Genomic DNA, 17870 nt, shown 5'->3' on the forward strand with positions numbered 1-17870 from the left:
TCGATCGATTCCAGACAAGGAGATGACCATTTCACAGACTCACAGTGCGTGCACCACGCAGAGCAAACACACTAAGGACATTGATCGCAAGATAATTCAATCAACCACTGCACTCGATGATATTCTTGTTTTGTGCAGGATACATCACTGCTTGTATACATGAATGTCTAATACGAACTAGGTTACTCCACTTGAACCAGAATAAGAGAAAGATCCCCATCAGAATACCAGCTAGCTCCGAGAAAGCAAGAGCTGCTTAAGAAAAATGTCTTCCAATAAGAATCCATTCAATGATTCAATCAAGATCAAAGCTGCAACCGTATGCATAGCATGATAGCATCTATACCGGATTCATCTCATAAAGAAAGAAAACTTTAGTACATGCCAAAAACTTGCGCAAGTTGCCGATCTTTTACTCCGAGAAAGAGCTAGAATATTCTGCGCTTTTTCACAATTCAGAATAGAAAATATATGATGAATAAGGAATTAAGGATACGATCACATCCAAAACGAATCGCGAGATGGAACTGTAGTGCAGCGAAAGCGCCGTATCGAATTCAGTCGGCTCTTTGGAAGAGCTAATGGCTACACTCTAATGCAACCCACAAAGAGAACATAAAAAGTGATAAAAGTGCAGCTTTAATAATGGGGATTCAAACAACATGATATATTTTGGGGACCTTTTTCGTGACATCACCTGGCTTGTTTAGATCTTTCTTCAGTGGATCTTTCATGTGTTGATATATCCTTGTGTCAAAGTAAGAAAATGAGATGCACGAATAAGGTCAGAGCACAAGTGCAATTCTGGGTAGTTAAATTTGGGAATTGTAAACCAGCCAACCCATGGCTGGAAATGGAACACGACCGGCCAAATCGAGTAGATGACAATCTACTCTTGTCCAGAGATATTCTTGTGCTGCCCCCCTTGTTCGGCGGATTCACCGCTGATTCCTGTGGCAGGGCGCCGTGAAAGCCACAGCGCAGCACATGCTCTTCAGTCCCTCTCCACCTAGACACTAGAGACACTAGACTACGACGTTACCGTCGCTTGAGTCGGCCGAATGCGCCTAAATCTGCTAGAGTATAACATGAAGCTGAACAGCTATGGGTAGATTTTGACGTTGGTAACTTTGGTATCCACTCAGTTCTTCTTCGAGCAGGATCAAAGAGAGCCGTGAACCTGAACGGCATGGGGCTAGCCATTAGCCAATGTTGGAAGGAGAGGCGCCGGCGGGGGCACGTGCAGCGGCGCGGTGTCGCTGAAACCAGCGGCCCACGGCGACGCAGCGCAGGCGGCGCGGGGCGGTGGTCTGGCTGGACGCTGGTGGGTGGGTGGGGTGGGGTGGTGGTGGCTTGGCTTGCAGCTCCGTTGGTTCGGGCGCGCAAGCGCAAACCCCTTGCGCGTTCGAAAGGCCACCCGCCTCTTGCAGTTTTGCTCCTTTTTTCTCTCCCGCGACTCGGCAGCCGATACAAAAGCTGCGATGCGGCAGCCGGCCTAGCCAAGCCGCGGCGTCTGTGGGTGCTTCGCAGAGAGCGATTCAGATGATCAGATCTGTGGGTGGAAGCAGAGAGCGAGAACTAGGCTACTCCCTCCATCCCATAATATATTAACATTTTACACTGTTTAACCACTCGTCTTATTAAAAAAAATTTGTACAAATATAAAAAACAAAAAGTTATGCTTAAAGTATTTTAGATAATAAAGTAAATCAATAAATAAATAAATAATAACTCTAAATTTTTTTTGAACAAAACGAATGATCAAACAGTAAAAATAAAATGTAACAAAATATTAATCCCTTATATTATGGGACATAGGGAGTATGTTTTATGCACTGTGACAAAGATAGTGGCTTGGCCGGTAGTAATAGATATTTTCATGCACTGTGAACGTGGTAACAGGGTTTACAGGCAGCGACCAACATTTTCACTGCGAGAGTTCAAAAAACTGTTCTTTTCAGTAAAAGAGAAAAAAAGAAATGAAGGTATTGGGTTTGAAATTTAAGCGATGAAACGGCAATTGCGTATCCTGGAAAATTTTAAATCAGTAAAAACAATAAGAAGGCTTGGGGGTGTAATATACTGTACTTTTAGCCCTGCGTAAGATCAATGAGATATATAAGTTAACTATTTCTGTTAGGTAGCAGATGTGTGACAAACTGGCTTGTGTTGCTGAAATCAGCCCAGTACAGCTTGTCTTCCCAGTTCCCAAAATCCAATCCAATATATGCAACCAAACAAGCTTATTTGATGTTCATTTCTCAATTCTCACGTTACATATGTATAATCAATTACTTGACTGCTTTAAACCTATACATGAGAATTCTGGACTATGCACATTTCGAGCCCTCGAAACCCTATGTCAGCTGATTACCTTCAAAACTTTGCGCCCTATGTTGGAGATCAGTAATACCTCCACTCCCATTTGGGGTATAATGGCACGAAAAGGAAACAACTGTATACATCAAATATACAAGCTATCTAGGGATCTCATGAAAACCACTGATTTCATCAAGGAGCAAGTACAAGAACTTTAATGGTGCCCTGACTGTTAGCAGTTAACATGGTAGGGCTATCGCTCTTCCAGCAGACTGCGCTAATAAAATAAGAGCCAGGATCATCATCTGCATCATCGAGATCAGATGATACAAATCTGTGGTTGGCAGCAGGTTTTGAGATAGCCTGCAATTGGTACAGAGTTACTTGAAGTTAGAATGGTATATGGTGCCACAGGAGACCAACCTGTACAGTTAAGCATGGCACATAATGCTGAATCACAGATACGGAAACAAGAGCAGGCAATAAGCTTGCAATTACCTTGTGGTAAACAAAAACCTCATTCGTTTCACTCCCGCAGGCAATGTACTCGTTATTTACAGACAGCCCAACAAAGTTCTTTTCATTCTTGTGCCCTCTGAATGTCCTTACCTGAAAAAGGTAACCATTTTAAACAAAAGGTCAACAATCTGTTTTCTGAGAAGCCTAGCATGACGTAACTACTAAACCAAGCCAGACTAATAGATGAGCTAAAAAAGAAACAAAGGTGAAAACAAATGCTTATCCAAGAATTTCGGACCTAACCAAAGGTTTTTCAAGGACCAGAATTCTTCGAAAAAAAAGCGAAGCTTCTCAAATAGTTTTTTCCCAGGAAATAAAGAAACACTATAGCTCCAATTTTTATCGATATGAAATAGAGTATATCCTAAAACATCACTTTTTACTAATAAGTCATAGCTGCTTAAAAGGCAAAAACATAATTTCATAATTGCAGTGCAAGAAAAATCTCAATGACACATACAGGGCAATTTTCTTTGACATCCCATAACCGTAATGTGCTATCAGTTGATGCAGACGCAAGCTCATTGGTGGACAGGAACTTCACATAAGAAACAGCTTTCTTGTGCCCACCAAAAACATGGACAGGCGCACTTGGATTTCGCAAATCAAAATAATGAATATGGTGATCAGCAGAACCCACCTGCAATAATGTAACATCTGGTAAGGAAAAAAAAACTTATATTTGATATGAGCCAAGAAAATCAAAGGAACATACTGCAACATAGTGGCTCGACCCAGGATTATATTTGACAGAGCAAATATTGGCCTTCATATCAATATTGATGGCACTTGCTTCTTGCTTTGTGCACCACACTTTGACCTAGCACAAACAGCAGTAGGTTCCATAAGGTATACTGCAATACAGATACTTCCATCTATGCATTCAATGAGGTTGGGATAGCCTAGGTAGAAAAATGCACCATTATAGAAAAAGGGACATGAAAAACTGATAAATAAAATAAAATCCTAGTATGTTGCATAACATGCGATATATCCAAGTTATGTTTTACTGTATTTTGAGAACTACGCAAAGTTTTCTTGCTTTCGGGAATAACAAAAGTAGTTGTACCATTGAAATTTGCAAATACCTTGCAATCATCACTCCCAGATACTAGCATCGAGGGTTCTGTTCGAGAAAAATCAACACTCCATGCTCTCTTTTCATGTTCTTCATACTCCATCACACTCTAAAGAAGATTGAATACATAAATATCATGAATCCAAGTTCAGAAAATAACACAAGTGTGCAAAATGAACTGTGGAACAGAGCAAGAAATACCTGGCGGGTTTGGACATCCCAAACAGTTACTATACCCTCATAGTCGCTGCTTGCTATAACATTTTTTGAGTACTTGTTCCAGCTAAGGCAGCTGAGTTTAGATCTAGTAGCCATTTCAACAACTGGACAATGCACATCTGATGGTTCATTAACAACCTACGACATAAGATAGGCCAAATTTGAGTATTTTCAAATACTATACAGGCATATAGCTATGGCCAACATAAGATTCCTGAAAAAAAACTTACTGTAGAAAACTCGAAGACTTTGATGCGCTTTGAGACTCCAGCAGTAGCAAATAGCTCATCATCACGGTCAAATTCGATACTGCATTTAAGAAATATCAATGTGATTCCCTATTCTCATGTAAGGTAGGCGACTGAAAAACATATGAGATTACAGATAGACATGGAAATGAAAATTATGCACCAAAAAAACAGGCACAAACTTATAGTCATATTTTGTTCCTTATAATACATGATAAACATCAGCATTCAAGATTAGTGGATTTGTTTGCTAATTGAACATAGTTGAAGTTTGACTCATAGGAGCAATAGACCATCCCCCCTCCAACCAAAACCTCTCCTCAGCTCACTGCTGGCTTGAGGATTCAGCTATGACAACATCCACATTGCCAATAGCATGTTGATGCACATGAAATAAGGCACATATTTTGTAAAAGCACTAACCTTGATACGATATTTGCAGAGTGAAACAGATCTCCATGTCTTAGCTCCGCAATTACACGCAAGCGACTGAAGCATAAATGACAGAGAACAAAAGAATGATAAGCCAAATGAATAGGCATAACCACTACCATGATCATAATGTGCTAAAAAGGACAAATAATCAGCGGACCTATATCGTGTGAATGTTGTTAGCACAGACTGGAAATCCTCAAGTCCTGCATGATAACCTTCTTTATTTATTGTTACTATGTCTCTTTCCTCCAGCCTACGTGATTGTGCTCCGGTACGCCGTCTTTGAAGATAGTATTCTTGAAGCTCGTTAAACTGCAATATGCCCCATAGCACATTAGCATTTCATCTTACATCAAAACAAAATAAACATATAAGTTCCTAATCTAAGCTGTCTACATGCTTGCAATATGATAGTACCAAACTATCAAGCGCGCAATGGGAGAAACAAACCTGAGCTTGAACTCGCCTCTTCCGAGCAATAACGTTGCCTGATTGAATAGGGGCACTAGGAGGATCCGAGCAAGTGAGAACATCTCTCCTTTGAAATCCTTGATGACTAATTTGACCTTTCAAGTCAAGCTTCTTATTCTGTAAACCCCCTGGATTTGATGTACTAAGTGGTCCCCGAGAGTTGGGAGGAAAGAGACCACTAGGTTTATCCATAGGTGAGGGCCACATCTTTGATGCAGCAGGTTCATCCAAAAGCATGCGGAGCTTCATTGAGTACCTTTCTTTTGTTCGATATAATTCTAACCTATGTCTCTCCACAGCACTTATATCTTCTTTGATGTACTGTAGGTCAGTTTGAATCTGTGTAAAAAAGAGGTTAACATGATTAACAACAATAGACATCAGTAAAAGATTATTTATTGTTGTAGGTAGCAAGAAAAAAAACCTGCATACTGAAAAATACATATAGACAAACCTCATTCAGCTCTTCCAACTTTTGCTTTCTGAGGCAATGCAAGAAGACCAGCAATATTTGCATATTTGTTTCTGACTCTTGCTGTTCCATATGCCGCTTCTTCTCCGCGATCAAAGTCATAAGACTATCTAGTTCTTTAACCGCCATATCGTTTCCCTAGAAAAAGAAAGAAGAATTAAACTAAAACATATGATAGTGTTTGGTCATCATTCATCTATTACTTATTTAGAGAACGTCAGTTTTATGTTTGAATTTTGAAACAGATATAAAGTCAGCAAGGTAGTGCAAATCTATCTTCTGTGGTATACTTGGTTTATCATATGGACAATCCTTGTAACAGTTAAGAGGACGATAGAGATCATGTGGCTGTAAGAGCGAAGGAACAAAAGATACTTTGATATCGGTCACAGTAGCTTAGATTCTACAATTGATGCAAGAGATAAGCATGTTCAGTGTAGAACTTAATTACTACTCTGTACTACTTAGTTCTGAACTGAAGATCACAAGCACAGCTAAGGTACGGAAGCAAAATTTTCACAGTACATAAAACCATTTAGGAACATACCACTATGTTTAAGGAGCTATTGAAAGTAGACATTTTCAAAAGTAAAACATGTGAAGTGACTGACCTGTTGCAGTGCATATCGAAATTGGTCTATCGGTGATGCTGTCTTCGCAATTTGGCGAGCTGACATTTTCTTCAAGACCTATGCAGACATAAATGTGATAAACATGCTTAGAGATACATTTATACAATCCCAGTATCAAGTAACCAGTAATTACAGCTTGTTTTAAGTTTTAACAGAACTAGAGAAGAACTCTAGTGATGAACAAATTATATAATAGGTACTGATAACCAGAGCAGACATAGAACTAATACTGTCCACTGCTGGTGATTCTAAACAAAACTTACATTAACAACAAACTGTAATGTACCGTGCAAGTCAAATAAAACTGAGCTATCCAATCAGAACACCTGCTACTACTTCAGAAGCTACCACAAACAGTAGTACAATAAATCGCAGCTCAAGCGCTGAATACTGTTGAATAGTTGCTACAAACGAATCGAAAGGCATACTGTTGAATAGTTGCTACATTTGTTAAAATTGGTTATACCGGATACCTATCCCAAGCCACATCCAAAGGTACATTCAGTGACATTTCAATTTTTTTTTTTTGCGGGGCAGTGACATTTCAATTACAAAGCCCTGCGTTTGAAATTAGGATAGGCATCCAAAATTCCCAATCGATCGGCGGAATATGGAAGCCACGGCCAATCCATTATCCATCTCGGCTGTGTAAGCAGAACGAGCAAGCAAACCTTGTCGAGGAGGAAGTTGGGGTAGAGCTGCGCCTTGGTGAGGTAGTTGCCGCAGCAGGGGCAGTCGCTCTTGTGGCTGAGATGCGTGACGATGCACATGTAGCAGAAGCTGTGGCCGCAGGCGGTGAGGAAGGCGTCCTTGATGACCGCCATGCAGATCGGGCAGAGGAGGTCCCTGTCGGCCGCGGCCTCCCCGTTGCCCCCCGCGGAGGCGCGCGCCCCCGCATCCTCCTCCCCCTCCCCCGCCACCGCCAACGCCGCCGTGGACGCGTCCCCCGACGGCGCCTGCTCCTGCTTCGGCACCGATGGCACCAGCGCGCCGGCCACCGTCGAGTCACCCATGCGGCAGGAGGAGGCCGCCCTGCGGTGGTGAGTCGAGCAGGCGGCGGCGGTGGAGGCGGCGACTGGGCGTGAATAATTGCATACGAGGGGTGGGTGGTGGTGGTGGTGGTGTGGTGTGTGTGGGAGGGAGGGGCGGGTGGAGGAGGAGGGAGGGGAATTGGGTTCTGTGTGTGGGCGTGGAAGCGGAAGGGTGTATGGGTGGGAGGAGACCACGTCGGGGTCGGGGTAGCCTCGCGCGCCGCGGCGCTGCGGGCAAATGTGCGTACGCGAGGAGGCACGCACACGACGACGGCAAACTCCGTCTCCGTTCCTCTCGAAGGAAAAAACGAAGTTTGCCGGTCTCCCAATGGAACGCGTGCTTTCGATTTGCGCATTTAATCCGAGTAGTTTGGTTTGCTTAATCCGTGCGAGGAATTTGGCAGGTCGGGACGGACGCGTCGCGAAGCGACCGGGGGAGTGGTTAGAGTCCCAATTGTCCTCATAAATGAAAACCAAAAATTAAAATTTCAAACTTGAGAATTTTAGGTCGCTAAAACATCTCTGTAAATTACTACTACCTTCATATTTTAATATATGACGCTGTTGACTTTTTATCTAACGTTTGATCATTCGTCTTATTCACAAAGTTTATGTAATTATCGTTTATTTTATTGTGACTTGATCCATCATCAAATGTTTTTTAAGCATGACATAAATATTTTCACATTATCACAAAAAATTTGAATAAAACGAATAGTCAAATATTGATAAAAAAAGTCAACGGCACCATACATTAAAATACAATACGGAGGGAGTACTTTAATTTAGGTAACCGATGAGTAACCTTAGTTTCAGACGTGCTGGGTCCGGTTGTTATGTGGGTTACAAAACAGCGCTGCATTGAACAAGTGGGTGTGGTGAAATGGATGTTCTGTTAGAAAATTCTTGTAAGAGAAGATCATGCGTGTTTCTGGGATCATTCTCCGTGTAAAAAATGCATCATCTCCATGGCCAAATTGGCCACTGGATGCTATCACTGACCCGGTGCGTGAGCCCGTGGCCACCACACGAATTCTGTACGGCTGTACCGTATTACAGGCAAGGGTTTATATTTCCAATCGAGGTCCCGCTCCTGACCCTGTCAGTATAACGGTTTTCACGAAAACCGTCAAATTTCAAACAAAATTAAGAAGCCAAATTCTCAAGTTCCATTTGCCCGTCAATGAAAAATGATCAAAATCACCGAATTCCAACCGGAACTACCAGGATTTCAGTTGATTCGAACAGGAAACCACCGTTCCAGTGTTTTGGAAACCAAACAAAAGCATCTAAAACTCATTGGATTTGCTGAAAAGCCAAAGAGTAGCGTGGGAATTAATTGTGTTTTCTGAATATTTGGATAATAGGGGAAAATGTTTGAAATATGAGAAAATTCATGGAGATGATAGGAACATTGCAAACTAAAAGGATATCAAAATGGGGAAACCGTGGAAACGTGGGAAAATGTAAGAAATTAATAAAGAAATTCAGCATGACCTTTCCTACAATTTGACAACCTCACATTGAGAATAAGCGCAATGTATATTCATGAACACAAATACAAGATAATTTGAAGTCCATATCATTGACAATTAAATATGCATAACCAAATATATGTTACGCCATTAACATCAACACGCATAATATAAAGTACATCAACACAATACAAAGTACACCCACAATCAATACATACTGTAAAGTGCATAAACAACATAGTATAACAACAATACAAAGTCCATAATATAAAGTGCATACACAATCAACACATATTGTAAACCCTTCTAGATGTCTTTTTTCAATTTACCAATTCAGTTGTTGTCCAAAGAGCATTTTCATTCTACGCCTATATTTTTTGACATTTCATATGCATGTATTTACTACAAATGTAGGACTATTTACAAGTTATTTTTAAAATATTCTTCATAAATTTTCAATTCAAATTTGAAAAATTCTGAAACGATTCAAAAATTCCAACAGAATTTGCTTTCGCGCTGCGTTGAAACGTCAGAGTTGTGAAGTGTGAACCCTAATCTATCTGATCAAAGCCTTCTTTTTTTTTGGATTGATTTCATCCAGGAGAGATGTCAGCTAGACAGAGACGATCACTGATCACGCGACAAGTTGCCATATCAGAGACCTCAGGCTAGGGCAACACACTGCCAGCACTAACCCATACTTAACGAGGACTGGGGTTCAGTTTATAAAGGAGTCAAGAGTTCAGGACTGATTCGATGACCGATTTCAGTCTTGCTACATTCTATCACTGTCTGGAATGATAAGACAAACCAAAAACGAAATTTCAATGTTTTATACTACATCCTATCGATCTATCTGAACTGAGAAGAGACGCTGACTGAATTGCCTAGACAAGAACATAGAACATCCAACTCCATCACTAAGAAGCAAAATTTTGCAGGTAATGCCTGTTCACGATATAGTTTGCAGGTAATGACCAGGTACACTTTCTTATGCCATGGTAAGGAACGCCGAGCTACTACTGTTCACTTCAGTTCAGCTCACCTAGTCACTCGACCAGCTCAGCGAGCACCTTGGTCACCTCCTTGGTCAGGTCGCCACGGCGCAGCACCACCGAAATCTCGGCAATCCTCTGCTTCTTGATCTTCATGTCCAGCGCATGCGCCTTGTCGTCATCGAGCTTCCCGAAGTCCCTCTTGAACAAGCCAGGGTGTGCCGCCTCCAGCAACTTGACCTCCTCAGCGAGGTGCGGGTACAGCTCGCACATCTCGCCGAACTCCCTCGGCGCGGTGGTGGTGCCGTTCACCGCCGCCGCTGCCGCCTCGCTGCCCCAGACGCTCTTGGAGAGGTCATAGAGCCGGCGGTCATGGCCCTTGCTTGGGAGATCGCCCTTCTTCTTAGCGGTGGATTCGTAACGGCGCTTGAGAGTGCTGACCTTCCCCTGGAGCTCCTTGCGGCCGTAGCCAGTGTTGTCGAGGCTGCCGGCGAGGGTGGCGATGAGCGCGTCGGTCTGTGGCAGCGACCCGTGCTCCCGGCGGTGCGCCGCGAGCGCCTCGAGGATGCGCACCTCGTCCTCGGTCGACCAGATGCGGTGGAAGGCCTGCCTCTTGGGCGACGAGACCTTCGGGCCATTCCCCTCCGCCCCCTGCTTCGGAGCCGGATTCGGCGGCGGCGGCGGCGGCGCCTCCGCCTTCTCGGATTCGGACGACTCGTCCTCTTCCTCATCGGACGAATCATCCTCCTCGCGATTCTCCTGCGGTGGATCCCTGCTCTTGGTAGCGGAGGAGCGCACCAAGTCCTCCTCCTCCTCCTCCTCCGATTCCTCCTCCCCGGAAGAATCGGACTCCGCGCCCTTGTTAGAGACCACGGGTGCGGGCTGAGCAAGGGGACTCTCCTCCTCCTCCTCCTCCGACTCGTCCGAGTCCGAGCCGGAGGCGGTTTCCTCTGAGGAGGCAACCGGAGGCGGCGGCGGCGGCGGAGTGGGGCGCTTCGGGGCCATCGCCGGAGCTAGGGTTTGGAGGGCGGAGGCAGAGGTGGGTGGCGGTCCTGGCGGCGCCGGTCTCGGGACTTCTCCGTGCGGCGTGATATTGGATTAGCTTGTAGGGCTTGTTGGGGTCTTGGGGGTTACATCGACCGTTGGATTTCGGTGCGTAGCCCGCATCCACCGTTCATTTTCCGATCGTCCATTTTTTGATCGTGATCGGATGGCTTATTGGGCTAAAGATTTTATGGGCCGGCATTTTAGTTCAAAATCGAGGCCTACACATGTACGTGGGCCGGGATTAAAGCCCATCTAAACATGGTCTGAGCTGGGAGTGTGTGGACCAGGGTTTACAATTCCGACAGACGCTTCCGTTTCGGGCACCGGTGGAATTCGGAATTTCGCGAAATCCGGTGGAAAACTGGTAAATTCCGAACAAATTTCATAAACCAAAATTTGAATACAAATTCCCTGAGTTTGCCGACAAGTTCTTGAAAACCGATCGGTTTTGGTGAAATTCCGATCGAAATCATCAAAATTTCGATAAGTAATCCGGCCCATCTAAGTGTTTTCCTTTTTTAATTCTTTATTCTTTTCTTTCCTGATGTAAGTTTCAGTAAATACACACAATATATCATTTTTTTTCAAAAAAATTATATCCCAATAGGTTCTATGAATATCATATTATTTATAAGATTTTATTTGATTTTTTCCTTTTTTATCAATTCAAATTTAAATTTGGATGAAACTCTTCGAAATCTCAGACGGTTTCTACTTTTGAGCCTCATCGAAACGTCACAATTTCGCGAAATCCGACAGGATTTCATCGGAATCGTAAACCCTGGCGTGGACGATCGCGGGATCCGACGGGAGAACGCGCGAACCAGACAGGTGGCCGTTGGGCCTATTCTCTGTTCAGGCTTTGATCCAAATAATCTGCAAATTTGAATCTGAATTGTTTGTCGCCCTATCGACTTGAACTCCATGAAGATCTTATCTTGAAGTCTGAGGATGCAGTCCAATGATGCCCTTCACTTCATGTTTTTATTCCTTCTTGTTAAGATTTCCCCAGGATTCATCTGGACTCGATGGATAATTTTTCCTTTTTTCTCCTCCTAAATTTGATGCTCCTTTTGGCTAGGGCTCAGAAGTCAGGACACAGGAGACTGGGGTAGCGAGTATTCAGTGCAATCCATCCTGTTAACAGGTAATTTTTGCACCAAAAGAAGATCTTTTGTTGTTGCACATAAGCACATTCCTGTCAGATTTCAAAACGAGTACAAGATCCTAAATTTCAGCATCTAGGAAGTAATATGTTAGCGATGCAGTAATTTCACGTATCCAGCTTCCAAATTTTGTCAGAATCTGCGAGACTGCGACTACTGTATCTCTGCAGTACAAAAAAAAAAGAGGAAGGCCTTGTATTTTGATGGATACTTTTATGAGGATAATGATGGTTCTAACATTATTCTCTGATGAATTGTTTCAATAGCAACATTACAATATGTTGCTAGGTAGACAGCATGGTTACAGATCGGGACCGGATATGAAAAAACATTCGGTTCGGTTAACACTGTGAGGCCGTCAGGTGCATCAAGCTGGATGTGTCAAACAGCTCCATGAATCTCTGATCAGTACTTCTCGCCTTCGCCGCTGCAAAATGCTGGTACTCGTCGAAAACTGAAGTTAGGCACCATTTCTGCAACTTTCTCAGGCACCCAACGACGCAGCCAGTCCGGTGCTGAAACATGTGGAATATCAGGAAACCGTCGAATTCCCATGTAGCAAAAGGTTTCAAGAAAATGGGATATCAGGGATGTGCAATGCTAAATAGATATAGCTACCTTGCCTCTCTTGCAGTGGATGAGCACCGGTTGATTCCTTACGTCTGAATTGATCAAAACGATAAGAGTTAGATACAGATAGTGTGATGAAATTTTGAGACATTGGATATATCTTTGTAGAGGCAGATACCAAGAATAACTTTGAGTGCTTCTCGGATTTTTTCTTCAGGGATGTTTACAAGCAGCTCCTGTAACAGCAAGGTTCAGATTATTGTCAGGCTATGCATCAACTTTAAGAGTCAACAGGATTGAAGAGAATGGTCAGTTGGATGCATACTGAATTACTGATGATATGGTATAGCAATAGAAGGATGTTTTAATTTGTTTCACAGTTTCAGGCTAATGCGGTAACTGATAAGGTTCACCTTTATCGAAAGTTCAGATGCAAAGATATCGTCATGCCACTCAAGTATGTACTACATTATTGGTTCTAGTTAACAAAGAAACAAGCTTAGACCCTGTTTAGATGGGACTAAAACTTTTTAGTCCATATCACATCGTATGTTTGGACACTAATTATAAATATTAAACATAGACTATTAATAAAACCTATTATATGACCCCGGACTAATTCGCGAGACGAATCTATTAAACCTAATTAATTCATAATTAGCCTATGTGATGCTACAGTAAACATGCGCTAATTATGGATTAATTAGGCTTAAAAATTTTGTCACGCGAATTAGCTCTCATTTATGTAATTAGTTTTATAAGTAGTCTATGTTTAATACTCTAAATTCATCCGATATGACAGGAGCTAAAGTTTAGTCCTTGATCCAAACACCACCGTACAATCCATCTAGCAGTGACCATCCTAGAATCCATCTAGCAGTGACACAATTATTACCGGTGACCCTCGTAATTCAGTGGTTTCAGACACCTAGCTTGAGTCCGGCGAAAAAGAAGCATCATCTCCAGACAATGTCAAAGTGAGCACTAATTTCCATTCACACACTTGTAGTAAGGTCAGCCACCTGATCAGTGTCTTTTCACTCAGCGATATATTTCTTTTTTGCTGGGAATGCTAAAGTTGGTCAGCACATCTGTGTTGTTTATCATCGACAGCAACAATCGCCAATGAACGATGAAAGTTTTTTTTTGTTTGAAGGTCCCAACTTAACTCACTCGATTTTCACATGCACATTTTTTTAATTACTGAACGGTGTTTTTTTTAACAAAAATCTATATGAAATCTATATGAAAGTTAATTTAAATTTTATATTCATATTAATTTTATTTTTTTAAAAAAACTAAAACTTAATTAATCATACGTTAATGAGTTATGTCATTTTGCATGAACTAGGGATGAATACCTAACCCAAGCAACGACCTCAGCCTTAAGTCGCCGACGCTGACCAACTTTGACCATTTGCCGTGGCAGTTCATGCCTTCATGAACCCAGAACTGACAGTGGAATATGTTCTCATTGTTGCAGACTTGCGGTGGATGCTACCACGCGATGACACGAGTACTAAAGTTGCGAGATGGAGTAATATACCGACATACTCCAAGGCTACTATGCGTCTATGCCTAAATGAACTTTTAATATGGACAGCTTGACAAAACCGTACTAATGGCTTTCAGTGAAGGACTAGTAAAATGAGAATAAATATGGCATGGCACACAGAGAAATGGTAATCTTGGGTGGCTGGTTAATAACGGAATTAAAGTCATGGCCAACAAATTTATGAAAGAATTACGCTGGTCAGACGTCACTCGACAGTTAAAAGACAGGTGCGATTATACTATAAGTCAACTTGATCCTCTTTTTTTTTCACATAAGTTCTCTTAAAAAAAATAATGGGCATAAGTCAACTTGATCTTTGTTTAGGCACCCAATTCACAGAGGAGACTCCACAAGCCCATCATTTCTCAGCTACTCCCTCCGTCTTTCTAGATTCAAATTTAGGATTAGTTTTTTTTTTGATAGAGGGAGTAGAACTTGTGCTGTACTGCATCACTGATCACTTAAGCTTAAGGTGTTTTCTTTTTTTTTTTTTACCCTTAAAGCTTGCAGTATTCAGTAAAACTCAGAACCAGACTGGCATAATGCAGACAAAAATCTCCTAACCCTGAAATGCGTGATGCTGAAATAGAAAATATTTTCCTTAGCCATGAGTCTACCAATCAGTTTGAACTAGCTTCTAGAAAAGTAGCACAACGCTACCAGAATAATCATAACAAAGATAAGCTTTACTGTTGCTAATGGCAGTAGGCCAGTAGCAAGATACGCTTTTGCAGCATTGTAAACAACTTCTAATCTTCTATGGGTGCTGGGCTGACGCAAGAACCCGCTTAACTGACACTGTTGTTTTGCATTGTAAAAAAAATAACTCCTACCATAATGAGATTTTCTACACTATTTTGTGAGAAGGGAAAACGAATTAGTGAAATAAGAACATAAAAATAGTAGCGCACTAGATGCATTTTGCTCAAACAGGGTGTTTTATAGTCACCATGCACCACGTAACCTTGTCAATTTAGGTTAACAAAACCCAAAAACGATAAACATTTTCAGCCTGAAAGACTCAAGCAAATGCCCTAACTGAAAGGGGCAAAGATAAAGCAAGAAAGGGACTTTTGTTTGTTCTAGTTGAGTTGTTGTTTGCCCTAGTTGCGTTGCCCCCAAGTGTTTTGCCGAAGCAAGCAGCAATATCAGTTGTCAGTTCCCATGTTTTTTTAACGGAAAGTAGTCGAACGAGCTCATGGCCATACGACACGAGGCAACGCGCAGAAAACGCAAGTGCGTGCTCATGTCAAACAGGTAAACAGCGCGTTCTACCTAAAGTAACCCTCGCATCCACTGTAATGCGATACCAGTTGCTATTTCTCGGTGCAAATTATGTGTGCAAATTATTTATCTCCACAAGCAGAACGCACCAAATCGACCGAAAAACCAAAAAACAATTCGATGCGAAGATCGACTTTGCCATCCGTGGAAAATAAAGCAGAAAATCAAAGGACTCAACGCATATGATTTTTGACTTGTTCATTTACCTTGCTGCCGTCAATACCGAACTGGTGAAGCTTGATGCCGTTCTGCTCCAGAAACCGCGTGTTCTCCTCCGGGTACGGCTCCGGGCACAGGTACCTGCACCGATCAACCACGCCAAGGCGTCGCCGCCGCCGTCAGAACACGTAATCGACGAGCTCGCCGCCACGGTCGCCGTGGCCGAGAAAGAGATCCTAGGTATAGGACTCACACGATCGAGCGTAGCTTGAGGGAGAGGAGGAACGCGAAGTTGTCGGCGGCGGGGAACCCGGAGCGGAAGATGCCGTCGTTCACCTCGGCGAAGTTAAGCGGCGGCACCAGCACCGCCGCGGCGTCCACCCACGGCTCAATGCTGAAGACGGCGCCCACCGCCTCCTCGCCGGCGCGCTGCTGGTGCTCGCCTTCCTCCTCCTTCTGCTGCTGGCTCCTCTGTCTCGGCGAAATCTCCAGCTGCATATCCTCCTCTTGGGCGCGTGTTCGTCGCGTTTGTGCTTAGTAGAAACGGTGTTCGCGCGCGCTCGTGTCGTGTCGTGTGGTGGGATGAGAGACTCTCGGCGAGAGTGACGGTTACTTATAGAGGGGAGGCGGAAGTTGGGGGAGGATAAAGAGGGGCACTATGTACGTCAAGTACGTGACAGTACGCGTCCCGTTGTAAGTTGTAAATTCGTGGATGAGCGTGACCGATGTGGGTTGGCACGGCTCTGAGAGAGGAAATTTTTAGGCGAGAGTGATGCGACGATCCATTTCACCTAGTGTTGAAACACTTAGCTTGTAAATGCGCAGGTTTGGTCATGTGATAGCTCTGGCGAAGTGCGGCGTTTTATCCGTGCTCAAAGCCTAACGCCGCATGCTCTTGACCTCTTGTACAAGGACCAAGGTCACGTGAGAGTTTCATGAGACACATATATGGAAGATTTACCAATTCCTGCAAATTCAATACGCGCTCTTATGTGCAATTGTTTTCGAAACTTAGATCATATGACTTTGTGCAGTCTATAATTAAATTACTAATATACAGATTATACTTTACTATGATACATATATCAGTAGCACGATTATAAGTTACACAAAGTCAGACAAGCTGCATCTACTCTTAGAAAATTTTGTCTTCCATGAAAGGTGACTTTTGGTCTGAGCTCTCTAACCGTAAAATCCAGCAGAAATGCATAAAACCATCAGCATATTGTATTGCTGTCGTAGCATGACTCGTCTGAAGGACTGCCCAGTTCACTGGACTATGGGCCATTTCATTGTACAGTTCTTATTTTCCTAACCCGTCCTTGACCACTGATCTGCGGTTTGGTACCGACAAGAAAGCAACCCTCGTGGAGATAACACCACAAGCGGGAGCAGAGCATCAAAGAGCAGCAGCAAACATGGTCAATCAATCGATCGATCGGGTCAGGTCAATCTTCTATCTTGGTGTTCGTGGTGTGCACGCTACGAATTGCATTGTGGTTTGATCGTTCGTTGACGCTGTGAACGATTGATCGAGCCACATGCAAGTCCGCAGCCAGGTGGCTTGGTCGACGGCAGCAAGCGCCATCCTCTTTGAATCTGGAAAAGAAGTTACAGTACACATTTGGACCCAACCAGATAATCCGTATTGGATCAGAAGGTCAATGTTAGAATCTTGATCAGTTTCATTGTCGCGACAGATCTAGATCCATGTCAAGAAATTCAGACGTCCTAGAAGATTATAGGTAAGTATGGATTTTGACCAAAGTTGTCTGAGCACAGAATCCACTACAAAGTCTACAAGGCACGGTTAGTTTGTGTTTTCTTACTGTATTTACAAACACTTTTTTAAAAAAAAGGGGATTTTGAAATTCCAAAATGGCAAAAGGCAGCATTATTTACACAATACACAGGCCTTAGGGTACGCTCATTTCAGCTTATAGGATTAGATTCTCCTCGTTTTCCGTTAGCACGTTTTTCAAACTGCTAAACGGTATATTTCGTACGAAAACTTTCTATAAAGAAGTTATTTAAAAAAATCCAAGAAATTTATTCATCAAAAATTTATATATTAATACTTAATTAATTATATGTTAATCATATTTCTCGTTTTACGTACGGCTAATCAGCCTATCCTAACTACTGAAACGAGCGCACCCTTAGCCCTTAAGCTCTCGCACGACCAACGAAAACTC

General features: G+C 42.8%; 3 protein-coding genes across 3 annotated transcripts; all 3 read right to left on the bottom strand.

Moving 5' to 3' along the window:
• Positions 1-2228: 2228 nt before the first annotated feature.
• LOC4330868 (E3 ubiquitin-protein ligase COP1) lies at positions 2229-7751 on the bottom strand. The gene is made up of 13 exons (XM_015772116.3): positions 7065-7751; positions 6373-6450; positions 5744-5899; positions 5269-5628; positions 4976-5130; positions 4807-4872; positions 4366-4444; positions 4118-4273; positions 3927-4025; positions 3554-3658; positions 3299-3478; positions 2818-2928; positions 2229-2682 (listed from the first exon to the last, which is right to left on the bottom strand). Exons 1-13 carry the CDS (start codon positions 7404-7406, stop codon positions 2512-2514), a joined length of 2058 nt encoding a protein of 685 aa, XP_015627602.1. The 5' UTR covers positions 7407-7751; the 3' UTR covers positions 2229-2511.
• Positions 7752-9799: 2048 nt separating this feature from the next.
• Positions 9800-10963, bottom strand: LOC136355186 (probable transcription factor At1g11510). The gene has a single exon (XM_066307493.1). The coding sequence runs from the start codon at positions 10897-10899 to the stop codon at positions 9949-9951; it is 951 nt and encodes a 316-aa protein (XP_066163590.1). The 5' UTR covers positions 10900-10963; the 3' UTR covers positions 9800-9948.
• A 1335-nt stretch (positions 10964-12298) lies between these two features.
• On the bottom strand, positions 12299-16184 carry LOC128684019. Its single transcript, NM_001416928.1, has 5 exons — positions 15929-16184; positions 15723-15816; positions 12856-12913; positions 12726-12769; positions 12299-12622 (listed from the first exon to the last, which is right to left on the bottom strand). The coding sequence occupies exons 1-5, from the start codon at positions 16171-16173 to the stop codon at positions 12449-12451; spliced, it is 615 nt and encodes a 204-aa protein (NP_001403857.1). The 5' UTR covers positions 16174-16184; the 3' UTR covers positions 12299-12448.
• Between the last annotated feature and the right edge of the window lie 1686 nt (positions 16185-17870).

This window comes from Oryza sativa, chromosome 2, assembly GCF_034140825.1.
Source record: "Oryza sativa Japonica Group chromosome 2, ASM3414082v1".
NCBI lineage: Eukaryota > Viridiplantae > Streptophyta > Magnoliopsida > Poales > Poaceae > Oryza > Oryza sativa.

Excerpts from the sequence above, each read along its gene's own strand:
- LOC128684019 (NM_001416928.1), bottom strand. The coding sequence starts at position 16,173 with ATGCAGCTGGAGATTTCGCCGAGACAGAGGAGCCAGCAGCAGAAGGAG. Across the intron at positions 12,914-15,722 it reads TCGGTATTGACGGCAGCAAG|GAGCTGCTTGTAAACATCCC; the intron begins GTAAATGAACAA and ends TTGCTGTTACAG. Across the intron at positions 12,623-12,725 it reads TCCACTGCAAGAGAGGCAAG|CACCGGACTGGCTGCGTCGT; the intron begins GTAGCTATATCT and ends CACATGTTTCAG.
- LOC4330868 (XM_015772116.3), bottom strand. The coding sequence starts at position 7,406 with ATGGGTGACTCGACGGTGGCCGGCGCGCTGGTGCCATCGGTGCCGAAG. Across the intron at positions 5,900-6,372 it reads TTCGATATGCACTGCAACAG|GGAAACGATATGGCGGTTAA; the intron begins GTCAGTCACTTC and ends TTCTTTTTCTAG. Across the intron at positions 4,445-4,806 it reads TCTGCAAATATCGTATCAAG|TATCGAATTTGACCGTGATG; the intron begins GTTAGTGCTTTT and ends TCTTAAATGCAG.
- LOC136355186 (XM_066307493.1), bottom strand. The coding sequence starts at position 10,899 with ATGGCCCCGAAGCGCCCCACTCCGCCGCCGCCGCCGCCTCCGGTTGCC.